Source organism: Berghia stephanieae, chromosome 10 (genome assembly GCF_034508935.2).
Source record: "Berghia stephanieae isolate SIO BIC M18660-M18661 chromosome 10, UCSD_Bste_1.3, whole genome shotgun sequence".
Lineage (NCBI taxonomy): Eukaryota > Metazoa > Mollusca > Gastropoda > Nudibranchia > Aeolidiidae > Berghia > Berghia stephanieae.
In genome coordinates this window covers 44,281,240-44,296,239 of record NC_088369.1, presented here as the reverse complement: position 1 = coordinate 44,296,239, position 15,000 = coordinate 44,281,240, and the positions used below count along the sequence as shown (strand labels likewise).

The 15,000-nt window shown below is 36.2% G+C and overlaps 2 protein-coding genes and 1 long non-coding RNA gene across 5 annotated transcripts in view; 2 read left to right on the top strand and 1 right to left on the bottom strand.

The window, feature by feature from the left end:
• The window catches only part of LOC144955845 (tyrosine-protein kinase Lyn-like), a 94,486-nt gene extending 81,162 nt beyond the window's left edge, over positions 1-13,324 (top strand). For all 3 annotated transcript variants that reach the window (XM_078886051.1, XM_078886053.1, XM_078886052.1), the window contains 6 exons: positions 1,388-1,552; positions 2,121-2,291; positions 4,574-4,830; positions 6,555-6,708; positions 7,763-7,894; positions 9,380-13,324. In XM_078886051.1, coding sequence (XP_078742177.1) covers positions 1,388-1,552; positions 2,121-2,291; positions 4,574-4,830; positions 6,555-6,708; positions 7,763-7,894; positions 9,380-9,552 — 1,052 coding nt within the window. In that variant the 3' untranslated portion in view covers positions 9,553-13,324. The remainder of the gene's footprint in view (positions 1-1,387; positions 1,553-2,120; positions 2,292-4,573; positions 4,831-6,554; positions 6,709-7,762; positions 7,895-9,379) is intronic.
• LOC144955846 (uncharacterized) overlaps positions 1-15,000 on the top strand; it is a 340,128-nt gene that overhangs the window by 41,736 nt on the left and 283,392 nt on the right. The window lies entirely within an intron of this gene.
• Positions 6,759-9,360, bottom strand: LOC144955848 (uncharacterized). Its single transcript, XR_013641834.1, has 3 exons — positions 9,212-9,360; positions 7,338-7,422; positions 6,759-6,875 (listed from the first exon to the last, which is right to left on the bottom strand). It is a non-coding gene; the product is annotated as an uncharacterized LOC144955848 (long non-coding RNA).

The window sequence follows — 15,000 nt, the reverse complement described above, 5'->3', positions numbered from 1 at the left end:
TGAATGACTGACCAATTGACTGACTGAAGGACGGACGGTGGACTGACTGAATGATTGAATGACTGACAAGGTGACTGACTGAGACGTTAATTGTTGAAATTTTTGAAAAAATTCTATAGTCATAATCATTATTATCATCGATATGCGCAGGTTGACTTTAATGTACATATTAAGAAGGGAAACAAAAAAATTAATTTAGACCTGTAAATTCTCAGTCAATTTGTCAAATTCAAATATTTTAAAAAAGGAAAGAAAGAAATGAAGTAAGAAAGAATTCACAAATCGTAGTCGAATGACCGTTAAGTAATTAGGAGTGTTCCACAACGCTGCGCATAGCTCATGGGGGCCGTTTATATTAACGATGGATATATTGCCAAGGCTAAGCGACGCTTTTTAGAATTGGCATGTCTGAACACATCCCAGTGTAGTTTCACACAGCCTTCGTTAAGCCAAAATTGACCACATTTACATGGGGGGTCGTAAAAGAATGAAAAAGTAAAATGCAAAAGCCAAAAGTGCGTTATGTAGACACCTTCAAATCGAAAGTTAGGATAGATTGCTACAAGTACATCTTGATTGCCTCACGTTGTAAACAAACTGGTTGACCTTTTCTTTACTGATTGGGTACCTAATTATAAGGAACAATGGTAAGTACTTTAAGTAGCCTAATTAATTCCGGCTCAAATTAGGACGTTTTCTGCCATTGTTTTGCTCAAGCGAGCTTGCTGTTTACTGTTGTGGTTTACCATTCATTTTGATTCTTTGGATTTTTCCGCTACGCCTGCCATAGTTTCTTCATATGATGATAATTCACCTCTCCTACTTAATGATTCAGTGTATTGGCCAGAAGTCATATTTATTTCAGTTTTTTTTTCTGTCATTAACTGATTGAAAATCAAGTTTGCTCATTCTACATTATTTTAATTAATGTTCTCACAATACCTGAGCTGTTCGTAGATCGCAATTCAGACTTGTCGAGCATCGATAAAGATTTGAGGAATAAATTCAATTGGTCATGGCTAGAAGTTAAAGATGATAATGGTGATTATTTTTCTATGTCAGAAAAATTCCAGAGGCAGTAATATGACTTTGATGAAGTCATCTTTACTTATATGAATGACATCCTTATTTAGCATTCCTTCTACATCAAATTATGGCAGTCATACTTCAAGTAAGAAATAACTAACACCCACTATTTTGATATATTTTATTTATCACTCTGCTCTCCAATGATGCCCTATTTAAAAAAAAAACTTGACTCTTCAGTTTGTCGAAGAGTTTCAGTCAATTTTTATAGAGCTCATTTACAGGTCTAAATATTCTTCCACTTCTCTCTCTCCCCCCCCCCCCCCCCCCCCCCCCCCCTCCCCGGCGCAATGCAATGCAGACACTTACACACTATCAGTCCGAGACTGCGACGAGCTGCGTGGTTACGTGGTCAAACACTACAAGATCCTGACCCGACGAAACCCGGACACCCTGAAGGAGTGCTACTTCATCATCAAGTCCCGGGTCTTCCCCTCCCTCCAGGAGCTGGTCAAGCACTATCAAGGTATGTATGCATGCGTCTGTCCGTCCGTCCGTACTGTCATAGTCTGCCAGCTGAATGAGATGGGCTTATGAGTACTCGCCTACAAATGTCATTAAAAAAAATTAGGTTTACATTTTTTTCTTTTTTTTTTTTCTTTCTTCTTCTTCTTTTTTTTTTTCTTCTCTTTTTCGAACTCTCTTTTAAACTTATATTTTTATTTATGGTAAATTTTTTGTCTCCTGTTTCTACCACAACAGAGAGTGTAGACGGACTATGCTGTAAGCTGGTATCGACGTGCCCCAAGTCCTAATATAAAACTTATAATATCTTTATATATGGTAAACCTTTTTTTTCTCCCTATGTTTCCACCACAACAAAGAGTGTGGAGGGACTGTGCTGTAAGCTGGTATCGACAACGTGCTAAAACTTATAATATCTTTATATATGGTAAACTGTTTTTCTCCCTATGTTTCCACCACAACAGAGAGTGTGGACGGACTGTGCTGTAAGCTGGTCTCGACAACGTGCTAAAACTTACAATATCTTTATGGTAAACTGTTTTTATCTCCCTATGTTTCCACCATAATAGAGAGTGTGGACGGACTGTGCTGTAAGCTGGTCTCAACGTGCACCAAGCCCCGGTCCTTGATCTGGTCGATGGAGAGAGGCAAGGACGACGAGTACAGAATGTCTCGTGACACGGTCCTCAATCATATGGTCAAGCCATTGGGTAGTGGTCAGTTTGCCTGCGTCTGGCTAGGTAAGTCAAAACTACATACAGAGTGGCCGGGAGGCTGGAGAGAGAGAGAGAGAGAGAGAGAGAGAGAGAGAGAGAGAGAGAGAGAGAGAGAGAGAGAGAGAGAGAGAGAGAGTAGACCTGTAAATTCTCAGTCAATTAACTGAAATCAGTCAATTTGTCAAATTCAAATATTTTAAAAAAAGGAAAGAAAGAAAGAAGTGAAGAAAGAAAGAATTCACAAATCGTAGTCGAATGACCGTAAAGTAATTAGGAGTGTTCCATAACGCTACGCATAGCTCATGGGAGCCGTTAATATTAACGATGGATTTATCGCCAAGGCTAAGCGGCGCTTTTTAGAATTGGCGTGACTGAACACATCCCAGTGTAATTTCACACAGCCTTCGTTAAATTATTTTTTCACTTTCCAACCTGTCGTGATCCCAATGGTAGCCAATTTTAACTGAGCCGCCGAGCGATAAATTTCACTGTTTCGTCTAAGCCAAAATTGACCACAATTACAAGCTGGGTTTTAAAAGTATAAAAAAAAAAAATGCGAATGCCGGAAGTAACATCTCTAGTAGATGATGGAGACACCTTTAAATCGAAAGTTAGATTAGGATAGATTGCTACAACAAGCACATTTCGATTGCCTCACATTGTAAACAAACTGGTTGACCGTTTCTTCACTGATTGAGTACCTGATTATAAGGAACAATGGTAAGTAGCCTAATTAATTCCCGTGCAAATCAGGACGTTTTCTGCCATTGTTTTGCTCAAGCCCAAGCGAGCTTGCTGTTTTGTGGCGATTTACCTTCATTTCGATTCTTTGAATTTTTCCGCTACGCCTGCCGAAGTTTCTTCTTGATAATTCACTTCTACTTAATAATTCAGTGTATTGGCCAGAAGTCATATTTATTTAAGTTTTTTTTTTCTCTGTCATTTACTGATTGAAAATCAAGTTTGCTCGTTGCTACATTATTCTAATGTTCTCACAATGGCTGAGCTGTTCGTGGATCGCAATTCAGACTTGTCGAGCATCGATAAAGTTAAAGATGTGAGTGTGAGGAATAAATTCAATTGGTCATGGCTAGAAGTTAAAGATGATAATGATGATTATTTTTCTGACTATGTCAAAAAAAATTCCAGAGGCAGGAATATGACTTTGATGAAGTCATCTTTACCTATATGAATGACATTCTTATTTAGCATTCCTTCTACATCAAATTATGGCAGTCATACTTCCAGTAAGAAATAACACCCACTATTTTAATGTATTGTATTTATCACTCACCTCTCCAACAACTTTTTGACAGCTGGTCTTTATGGCGGGACTACGAACATTTTAAATATAATGTGCTAAAATATTATAGGGGACCAAAGAAAGTGTGAAAATTAATTGATTTCACTACACACCATCCTGGCTTTCATTCCTGTAGCATTGATATGACCTGCAAGATGCATATTGAATGTCAACATTGTCATGTCAACACAGACACAAAATATACCCTTAAAAAAAAAAAAAAGAGCAAAATAACAAAACAACAGGGGTGAGGGTGCAGAAAATATAGGTTGTATGTTACAGTGAATGACATAATCAGTCGGATGGTGAAAAGGTTTGAATTGAGATATTGTCAAGTTTAGTTAGAAGGTAAATGTTTATCAAAGATGAGTTCTTGTCATAAATGATTAAATCAACCCTTTTTGTAGATCTTCGGGAAACATCAAAGCTAAATTTCACTTCTAAATATTTCTTTACAGCTAGTCAAATTGAAAAAGTATGAAATTTATGAAAAGTTTCTGGATACTTTTCCATACATCTGACCATGACGTCTTGAATAATCACCCAATTTACTTAAAAAAAAGATTAAAATGCTTTGGGGTGCATATTCTTTCAGAAAAGAAAAATGCAAATCGAAAATTTTCACGTTCCGACTGATTATGTCATGCACTGATACAAATATAAATGACATAACAGCATGACAAGATTGGTGACCATAATAATTCATGTTGGTAGTAGTAGTAGCATATGGCTACACCTCCAAATTCATTTCGTCAACCCGCCCTAAGGACTGTTCCAGAGCCACCTTCAAGTTTAGTTACTGGACAGTGGAGAACGATGTGGTCGCTGGTCTCTGGAACTGCCTGACATTTTCGGCAGGCATCAAAGGAGACACTGTTCCCAAGTTTCCATCTGCACATATTTGATGCAATTCTGCATTCATGTTGGTAAAAAAACAGCAAAGCATATCTTGATTTTATCCTCATAACATGTTTTATTTGGTTTTTTTCAATTTCACCAACAGCCAAGTACCAGGGATCCACAGAGGTGGCTGTTAAAATCCAAAACTCCAACTGCGTTACGACAGCAGCTTTCCTAGACGAAGCCCAGATCCTCAAGACCCTCCAGCACCCAAACATCATCGAGCTGCGAGGGGTGTGCTGCGAGCAGGAGCCAGTCTATCTCCTCTTGGAGTACATGCCCAAGGGCCAGCTGTCCAAATACCTCAGGGAGGTGGGCACCTCATTGGAAGTCTCACAACTCGTCTACATTGGTGCTCAGGTAAGAAAACTGTACAGTGTCCTGCATGTTAAGTGTTGCTGTTGGTCAGGGACCCTTTATCAATACTGACGGTTTTCCTTGGATCCGCGGAAATCCCGCGATTTTTGTGTCAGAGGAGGAATTTCCTCCTTTAAAAAATGACATTTTCCTCAATCAAATTTTCTGGCTTTGAGAGATTTGATGTGTGGTGGAACAAACTGGTGCAGTTTCCTCACTATCCAGAAGATAGCTAGAGTAGTTTATCGTCTCAATGGCTCTAAAAGTGGGGGTTGGTGAAGTAAAAATGTGGCGTAAATAAAACCATTCATAATTTTCCTCCTTTTTCCCTTTTTGTCACCGTCAGTACTGCTTTATAAAGCGCCTTGAGCAAGTTTAGTGGATATTGCGCTATATAAAAGCTCAAGTTTTAAAGAGATATTATAGACATTTAATAACACCCAATGAAGAAATTTCTCATAAATTGCACAGGATTAGTTTCAGTAAGATTTGATTAGACCCAATCTAGCCACAAGTCATACTCATTGCTTTGTTTTTACTGATACGATTGGAAGCATTTGATCAATACAAGGCAGAAATGAGTTAGAAAAAAACTGTAACTTCTCAACACTAAATGTGCACAATGCATTTAACTAAGGATCCCAAGACAACAGCAACACTTAACATGCAGGACGAGACATGATGCCTGCAAAACGCTCTCATATTATTTTTTATTTTAAAATTTTAGACATAGAAAACACTGTTACCAATGTAGTAATTTTACATCTGAGTACAGTGAGAATATGAGTAAAGACCCTTCATTGACTTAACTTTGTGCTGCTCACATTGTGATAAGATTGCAAAGCTGCACAACAAAGCACAGGCAAAAATTGGGAGAACAGCTGGAAGCAAGGAAATGTCGGGGGCTGGCTGAGACTAGCTTGTGTACATATATTATGTGGATGCTCAGAACAGACGATGGAGCATGTCCTTAGAGAATGCCGGGATGGGCCCAGCTGCACTGACCTTGACCTAAGAGTCTGCTCCACAGATACTGTGGAGTGAGTTCAGTGTTGGAGCAACAATGATGCTCAACAAAGTAAACTGCAGAAGTTTTATCATGTCCTGTCAGTGAGTGTCTAGAAGGTTCCAGAAGATTCATACCTGACAACCCTTTCATTTTTTTGCGGAATCATTCCTATTTTCACTTTTTTTTTCCCTTTCCACTATTTCGCCAAAATTCCGATTTTCAAAAATGATGATGATAATGGTGAGAACAAAAAAAATTGGGGGATTAAAAAGAAGGGAAATTTTTTTGTGTTTGTTCAATGGTTACCAAAAGGGAGCTAAATAGGAAAATTAATTCACACCCCCCCCCCCTCCGGTCCCCATTCCATTACCTAATACATGTGATGTGTAGTTTTGCAAGCTGTGCCAGAATACTGTCTTTATGTTTTTGGTGGAAAAGTTGGTGGTCATTTTGATACAGAATTATCCATTGTTAAAAGATTCCCACGTTTTGTCTCAAATTCCTATTTTTCTTGATGTTCTGATTCCACTTTTGGAATATGAAGGGTTGGCAGCTCTGAAGATTCCAGAATAAAGTTTTAAAATAAATAAATAGGAAGCAAAGACCGTACTGCTGAGCCACGTTGCGCCTAATGAAGGAAAGAAGACAAGATTACACGAAGATTTTTTCACTTATAATAAGTTATAAATTTGTGATTGTGCCATCCATCCACTTGCAGATAGCAGATGCCATGGCCTACATGGAGAAGGAGAGGTTTGTCCATCGTAACTTGGGGGCCCGCAACATTCTGGTGGGAGAGAATGACCGAGTGAAGGTGGCTGGCTTTGGGATGACCAAGGCTGTGGATGACCCCGATTTCAACTTCAGGAGGGGTAAGTAACTCTCCAAAATTCTGGGTGGGGTTCCTGACCTCCCATAGTGGTCAGGGAGGTACATAATATGTCTTCTATCCCCCTATGTCTGTTTTCCAACATGCTTTCTGTCTTTGTCTTGGAATGAGATTACTTGGTTTTGTCCTGGCCCTGGCCGGATACCCTGGCTGGGAGGAAAAAAAGTCAAATATAGAGATAGTTTTGGGAGATGATATTTTTTTCCTTGTAAATCATCTCTTTGTTATGCACTGTATTATTGTTTTGTTTATGTATTATATATGATTTGAAACATTTGAGTGTATCCCTCTTAGTTGGGACCTGTGCTTGTGTCTGGATGAGACTTTTAGGTGATCTCAAACTACTTTGATGGTATGCTCTTGGAATCTACATCTGTTCCCTATTTGAACCAATTCCCCTTTGTCTTACCTTTTCTTGGGTGCTTTAATTGTAATTCTAGCACTTTTGACAATCCCATTTTCTTCCTTTTCTGGTACAGATATGACCTAAATGTGTTGCAAGCGCCGTAAAACCCTTAAAAACAAAAACAATTTGTCCAAATTTTTTTTTTTTTCAATTTAAAAGGAATTCTAAAGAATTTATATTTTTGTGATTGATTGTCACCAACTCACCTCATCTCGTTCTCCTGACTGATGTGGTCGTAGAAGGAGATATGAGAGATGATTTATCAGTTATCCACATCTGTCCTCAGCTTTCCTGGTTAGTATAATGATATTGATAATAATGATAATGATGGTAATAATAATAATGATGATAATAATAATGATAATGTTAATAATAATAATGATAATGTTAATAATGATAATGATAATAATAATAATAATAATAATAATAATAATAATAACAATAATAATAATGATAATAATAATAATAATAATAATAATAATAATAATAATAATAATAATAATAATAATAATAATAATAATATAATAATAATAATAATAAATAATAATAATAATAATGATAATAATAATAATAATAACGATAATAATAATAATGATAACAACAACAATAATGGTATCCTCATTCCATCCAGGGTTAAAGATGGCAATCAAGTGGATGGCTCCAGAGGTTTTACTCTGCAACAAGTATTCCACCAAGGCTGATGTGTGGTCCTTTGGTGTGGTCCTCATGGAGATATTCAGTCTCGGGAAGGAACCGTACCAAGGTAGGTCATGCAATGCTTGACAATACCATTCAATAGTCTGATGTCACGCCGCCATCTTGGTTCTAAACAAAGAAAATCATTACTTTCTATTTTTCATGCTGGCTAGAACTTTTCATATGCCTTGTGATCAGAATGTGTAAAAGTCAAAACATGATCAGATTTATAATGTTTTTTTCTCCTCTGGATAAATTTTTATGCTCGTCGGAGAAATATCTCATAAGGGCGTCCGCCATTGTTCCAATAGTTTAGAGCCAGTGTTACTAAGTTACCATGCGTCATTAAGAAGGAAGTGACGTTACGACTGTTGAAGAGTATTCATTTGGTATTCTCTAGAAGGATGTCCAAGACTTGCCACAACTAACAAACGTACGGCTATGTGGTCTTGTGTTTTGACACTCGCTTTCGGGTCGGAAGGTCCTGGGTTCGAGCCTCGCGCTCAGCGCATAGTTGAGTCCTTGGAAAAGGCTCTTTACTCACATTCTCTGCTTACCGTACTCAGGTGTAAAATGAGTACCTGGCCATTGACAGCATTGTCTCTGTCAAAAAATTTTTTTTTGTGATATCGCCTAGCAGGCATCATGGCTCGTTCTACATGTTACGTGTTGCTGTTGGTCAGGGACCCCTTGTAAAGCGCTTTGAGCACATATCTTGCGGTATATAAAAGCTCAATTCCCCCCTCCCCCCAGTATCAACACAAATGACAGTAAGCACTGTGTGTCACATTAGAAATACATAAAATTGATTTTATGTTATACAATTTGATCAAACAAATAGAGATTCTAATCAGTTTGTCATAGAGACTTTTTCAAAGCCAAAATAGGCCAAATTTGGATTCCTGCTGCAAGTTCTGATTTTTTTTTTTCTAAAACGTTAGAGGAAAATAAATGGGAAATTTTTTGCAAGACAGATGTCTTAATTTTTATTTATTTTCCTCTAACGTTTTAGAAAAAAATAATCAGAACTTGGAGGAGGAATCTAAATTTGGCCTATTTTGGCTTTGAAAAAGTCTCTATGACACACCGATTAGAATCTCTATTTGTGGTAGCTCTTAATGTTGAGGGATTATGCTATTTCAGTTCCAAAAAAGATTTTTTTGTAAATGTTGCTGCTCGAAGCTCGAAGTAATAGAAAACAATGTGAAATTGAATGTAATCTTCAATTTAATAAACGAAAATAAACAGATAAAATGGACGTTTCGGGTTTACCCCTTTATCAACAAAACAGGATGAATGAAATACTACAGACGAATGAGATAATGTGGTAGTGGCGTTGTTAAGATGAATAAACAAAAACATTAAGATGAATAAACTTACTTACTTATCCGAACCAGCGACAACCTAAGCTCTAGCCCTTCGGTCTTGTGCTATGACGTAGAAGTTCGACGTCTTTTGTAGTTGTTCCAGGTGACTATAAAATATGAATAAACAAAAAACAGTCAAATATTCATAGTTCATATTCTCTTTTGTTTTCTACCCAAAATTCCAGACAAAACCAGCAAAGAAGCCTTTGAATCAGTCAAAGACGGATTTCGAATGGAGAAGCCAGACTTGTGCCCGACGGCCGTTTACGACGTCATGCTGATGTGCTGGTTACGCAATGCCCCCTCGCGGCCCACCTTTGATTTCCTCAACACCTTCCTCCACGATTTTCAGAGCTGACCCTACCTAGCGTGTTGTGTGACGTCATTCATTGACTGCATCGTGTTGCTGTTCTTGTCATCCGTCGTCGTCGTTGTTGTTGTTGTTGGCATTGGTTGTTTTGTAGTGACTTCATCTAAATCATTTGGTGGATTTCTTGATATACATACATACATATACATAATATGGACACTGTACAGATATTATTATTATTATTATTATTATTATTATTATTATTATTATTATTATACGATGATGGAACAAAGCAGATCAAATTTACACACGTGTTGGATGTATTGTTCATCAAATATGGCATCTGGATTATTTTGTTTTATGAAATTATTATTATTATTTTCATTATTATTATTGTTTTTATTATTATTATTATTATTATTATTATTATTATTATTATTATTATTATTATTATTATTATTATTATTATTATAATAATAATAATATCCAACCACACCTGCCTTGCCATTTCATAAAAGGTAGATATAAATGTGTTAATACTAAAAATAATGAATATTCATTTGAGATATTCATATTCATTCTTTATTATTTTTTTTTTTTCGTGGTGACCCCGCTGATATTCATATTTCTTCAAGTGGCTTTACATAGAAGTTTTGCCTCAGCGCTGATGGTGGCACAAAATGACCCCAACCCAATTCAAACGAGCCATCCTACAACAGAAAAGAGTATCGTGGATAAGTTTTCAACTTTTTCAATGTTTTGTACGTTCAGTTCCACCTCCACCCATTTACACCTCTCCCCCCCCTTCCTTTCATTATTTAAAAAAAAAAACTTTGGATTTCTTGAGATATTTGAAATGTCTGAGTTGGTGGAATCAGACAGGATTGCTGGGGTGTGTTCATTCTGTGAGATAAACTGGATTGTATTCGAATGAATGAAGAGGAAAGCAGCTGTGGATTTGTTGGATGTAACATCTCTTGGAAACAATCCAAACGCATGCCATCCTTTATCTTCCATGTGTCTTTGTCGATGGAGTCAAGACGACGAGGCGAAGGAGGTTACAAATATTTCATTATTTTCAAGACCACAGGAATGAACTAACAAGAAATAATCTATTATAACTCCTCTCTTCCCCCATCCCCCCCCTTCCCTTCTCTCCCCATCTCTCTCCCTCTCTCTTTCTCTCTCTTTCTCTCTCTCTCTCTCTCTCTCTCTCTCTCTCTCTCTGTTAAAAGATGTGACACACCCCACATATATACATGTTAAAAGATATAACACACTCCACATTTTTACACGTTAAAAGATGTGACACACCCCACATTTTTACACGTTAAAAGATGTGACACACCCCACATTTTTACATGTTAAAAGATGTCACACACCCCACATGTGTACATGTTAAAAGATGTGACACACCCCACATTTATACATGTTAGAAGATGTCACACACCCCACATTTGTACATGTTAAAAGATGTGACACACCCCACATTTTTACATGTTAAAAGATGTGACACACCCCACATTTATACATGTTAAAAGATGTGACACACCCCACATTTTTACATGTTAAAAGATGTGACACACCCCACATTTATACATGTTAAAAGATGTGACACACCCCACATTTATACATGTTAAACGTTCAACAAATCTGCAGCGAAATCAAGAATGGCAACAACACTATGACTACTATCTATGATCACCTGTAGTGATAGAATCACTCATCTGAACCTTATATATATATTATACATACATATACATATATATAAAAATTATGAAATATTATGTATTCATTGTCATTAAAATATTTTTCGTAATAATCATTATTCTCATCACCACGTTTTGTCATATTGCCATCATCATTACTGTCATCATAATTATCATTATCATTATCATCATCATCATCGTCGTCGTCATCGTTATCATCGTCATCAGAAATATCATTATCGTCATCATCATCATCATCATCATCATCACCACCACCTCATGTTGTCACCCCCCCCCCCCCAAACCACACACCCCCCCCCCCCCCCCCCCCAACCATCACCACCCAGCCAGCAAACAACTCACTCTATCTATAATTATAAATAATAATGGATCTGAATAGTTTACCACTAAAACTGACGTCTTTGTCATTTAATATATTATTATAAATATATAGATATACGTACCCATCGTTTACTGAGTCGTATGAGTGGAGAAATTATTTGTCTTCATGTTTCAATTATTTGATTTGTAAAAAATTTGTGAATTATACTTTCAACATGTTTTTTTATTGTTTTTAAAAAAAAAACTTTTGACATTGATTTTAAAGTATAGTTCCCCCCCCCCCCCTTTCCATTCTTACAATCCATTTTAATTGTTTGTGTTTTTTAAATGTATTTATTTTATTTTATTTTACATGTAATTTTTTGTGTGTTTGTTTTGGTTGAATTAATTTTGCGATAAAAATGGGGCATTTTAATATAATATTGTGATCATCATTTCGATGAAGTTTTGTGTGTGTCCTGTTTTCCAAAACAAATTTTATGATTTGAATTGTCACGTTTGATGTGTAAACCTGTTTGTTTATGATGAGTTCAGGGGGAGTTTAGATTAGTATAAATAATGGGGGAAGGAAAGAGAATGAGAGGTGGGGGAGGAGAGAGAGAGAGAGAGAGAGAGAGAGAGAGAGAGAGAGAGAGAGAGAGAGAGAGAGAGAGAGAGAGAGAGAGAGAGATGTGTGAAGGGGGGGGGGGGGGGAAAGATAAATGAATGGTAGAATAACTCAATGAATGTTTGACGACTTGATTGAGTATGTGTTAGTAATAGTCAGTGTCATACTTACGTGACATCTCGCCTCCAAACGATGTTATGTCAGGAAGTTGAAATACAGGCTGATAATGATTATATTGAATTTACACCCAAAATTAAAAAAGACTTGGGCATGGGATTAAGTTCTGGAGTAATAGCTCTTTGAAGTGATGGGCCTGTCGTGGTAGTGGTTTCTTTTGTTAGTAATTGGAGGTCTTCTGTGTATTAAGTCCTGCAGTAATAGCTCTTTGTGCCTGCCACATTAGTGGTCACTTTCATTGCTTGTACTTGTGGTCGATGGTCCGTGGATTAAGTTCTGACATAACACCTCTTTGTGGTGATGGGTCACTATTTGACTGTCCGCGGTGTTCACTTCAAATTACATTACGTATCTCATCCCCCCCCCCCCCCCTCCCCATCCTCTATTTCCCGTCGTTTGTTGAGACTTGCCAGTATATTTTATGATCTTGGTTTTGTTGATACCTTATTATGCAAAATTCTATTTCTATTTTTTTTTAGTCCGTATTTTATCATCGGTTTACAATGGATTATTTCAAACTAAGAAGGCGACAAGATAATGTTTTTGTTGTTGTTTATCTTTGCTGTATTTTTTTATTTTTTATTTTATTTGTAACTTATGGAGTATAGAAATATATGTTATATATTATTGTATTTTTGGAAAATCTACTGTACTGAGAGTGACTGGTACTTTTATGTTATATTTACACACATAAATAGACAATATGAATGTGTTATGATAATGTCATGTAAACTTGTTTTTTTTTTCTCCTCGAATGAGGCAATTAATGAAGGGCTGAGAGATGAACTGACAGGACAGTTGAAAATGTCGATAAATCTGAGATGTCAGATCGTAGAACGTATAATATGACTGTTTCAATAAAATAACAAAATGCATAACAAGACAACAAATGTTTCAGTCTCAAAACCAATTTTCGGACAATGAGATTAAGAGCGAAATGGGAATACAATACAATACAATACAATGCAATACACAAAAAGAAAAATGGCTTGTTAATATTTAAACCAAGTAATAATCGTTCATAGAATGCAGTAAGACTGGGTGGGGTTCCTGACCTCCCATAATGGGCAGGGGGGTACATACTGCGTCTTCTATCCCCTTATATCTGTTTTCCAAAATGCTTTCTGTCTTTGTCTTGGAATGAGATTACTTGGTTTTGTCCTGGCCCTGGCCGGAGTCCTGGCTGGGAGGGAAACAGTCAAATGCATAGTTATTGTTTTGGGAGATGATATTTTTTTCCTTGTAAATCATTTCTCATTGTTATGTATTATTATATTTGTTATTTTGAATGTATAATGTTAGCATTTGAGTGGATTCCTCTTTGTTGGATTTTGTGCTTGTGTCCGGATGAGACTTATAGGTGATTTCAAACTAAGTACATTGGTGGTATGCTCTTGGAATCTACATCTGATCCCTATTTGTTCTCAGTTCCCCTTTTTCTTGGGTGCTTTAATTGTAATTCTAGAACTTTTTACTATCCCATTTTCTTCCTTTTTACTGGCGCTGATATAACCTAAATGTGTTGCAAGCGCCGTCAAACCCTTAAATACAACAATAAACACAAATACGCCGTTACTTCATGGAAGTCTCAGGGTTGAGAATTTTTTTTTGGGGGGGGGGGGGGGGGGGGGGGGGGTATTTTAATCAATCGATAACTTACATACATTTTTTTCTGGTCAAAAATGTTTTAAAAAGAGGATTTTTGGGGTTTATTTTTGGTCAGATATGAGTGATAAAGTGTACGTGAATGGAATGAGTGGGTTTAATATCTATCTGTGTATATATATATATTATATATATATATATATATATAATATATATATATATATATATATTTCACTGTTATAATGATAAAATTCAGTCTTTTTGTAATAATATTGTGTGAAATTCGCCACTTCTTCTACCCGTCATTTAGAAATTATAATCATTTTCCTTGAAATTGTTCATTCACGGATGGGATGTCAGTAAGGGAAGCTACTGACTGAATGGTCAGAATTAAAATTATTATCGTTATTTAATTGTTGTTGTTATTATTATTATTATTATTATTATTATTATTATTATTATTATTATTATTATTATTGTTATTATTATTATTATTACTACTACTACTATTATTATTATTATTATTATTATTACTACTATTATTATTATTATTAATGTTGTCGTTGTTTCATGTTTGTACTGTACATATATGATTCTATTGTGTTTGTATGACGTCCCTGACTATGATGGCGTCTCCCATTACCTTACACACACATTTACAACCAATTCTATTCAGGTGATGACGAATTACACATTGACAAACAAACCTACAAACGAATGAAGATTGCCAATGATAGAAGAAATGACAAAATAAAATGTATAGTTTGAATAATATATACACAGTCTGGTTTACTTCTTTAAAACAATTCTCTCTCTCTCTGTCTGTCTGTCTCTTTCTTTCTCTCTCTCTTATCGTAAAACCCTTAAAAACATTAAACACATAACATACATATTCTGTTCTCTATCTAAATGTGTTCTATTGAAAACGGATAAAGTCAACCATCTCTCTGGGCTGGCGGTGTTGTGGTCTAGTGGTATGACACTGGCTTTCGGATCGGAAGTTCTAGGGTTCAAGCCTCGCTCCATAGTTGAGTCCTTGGAAAAGACTCTTTACTC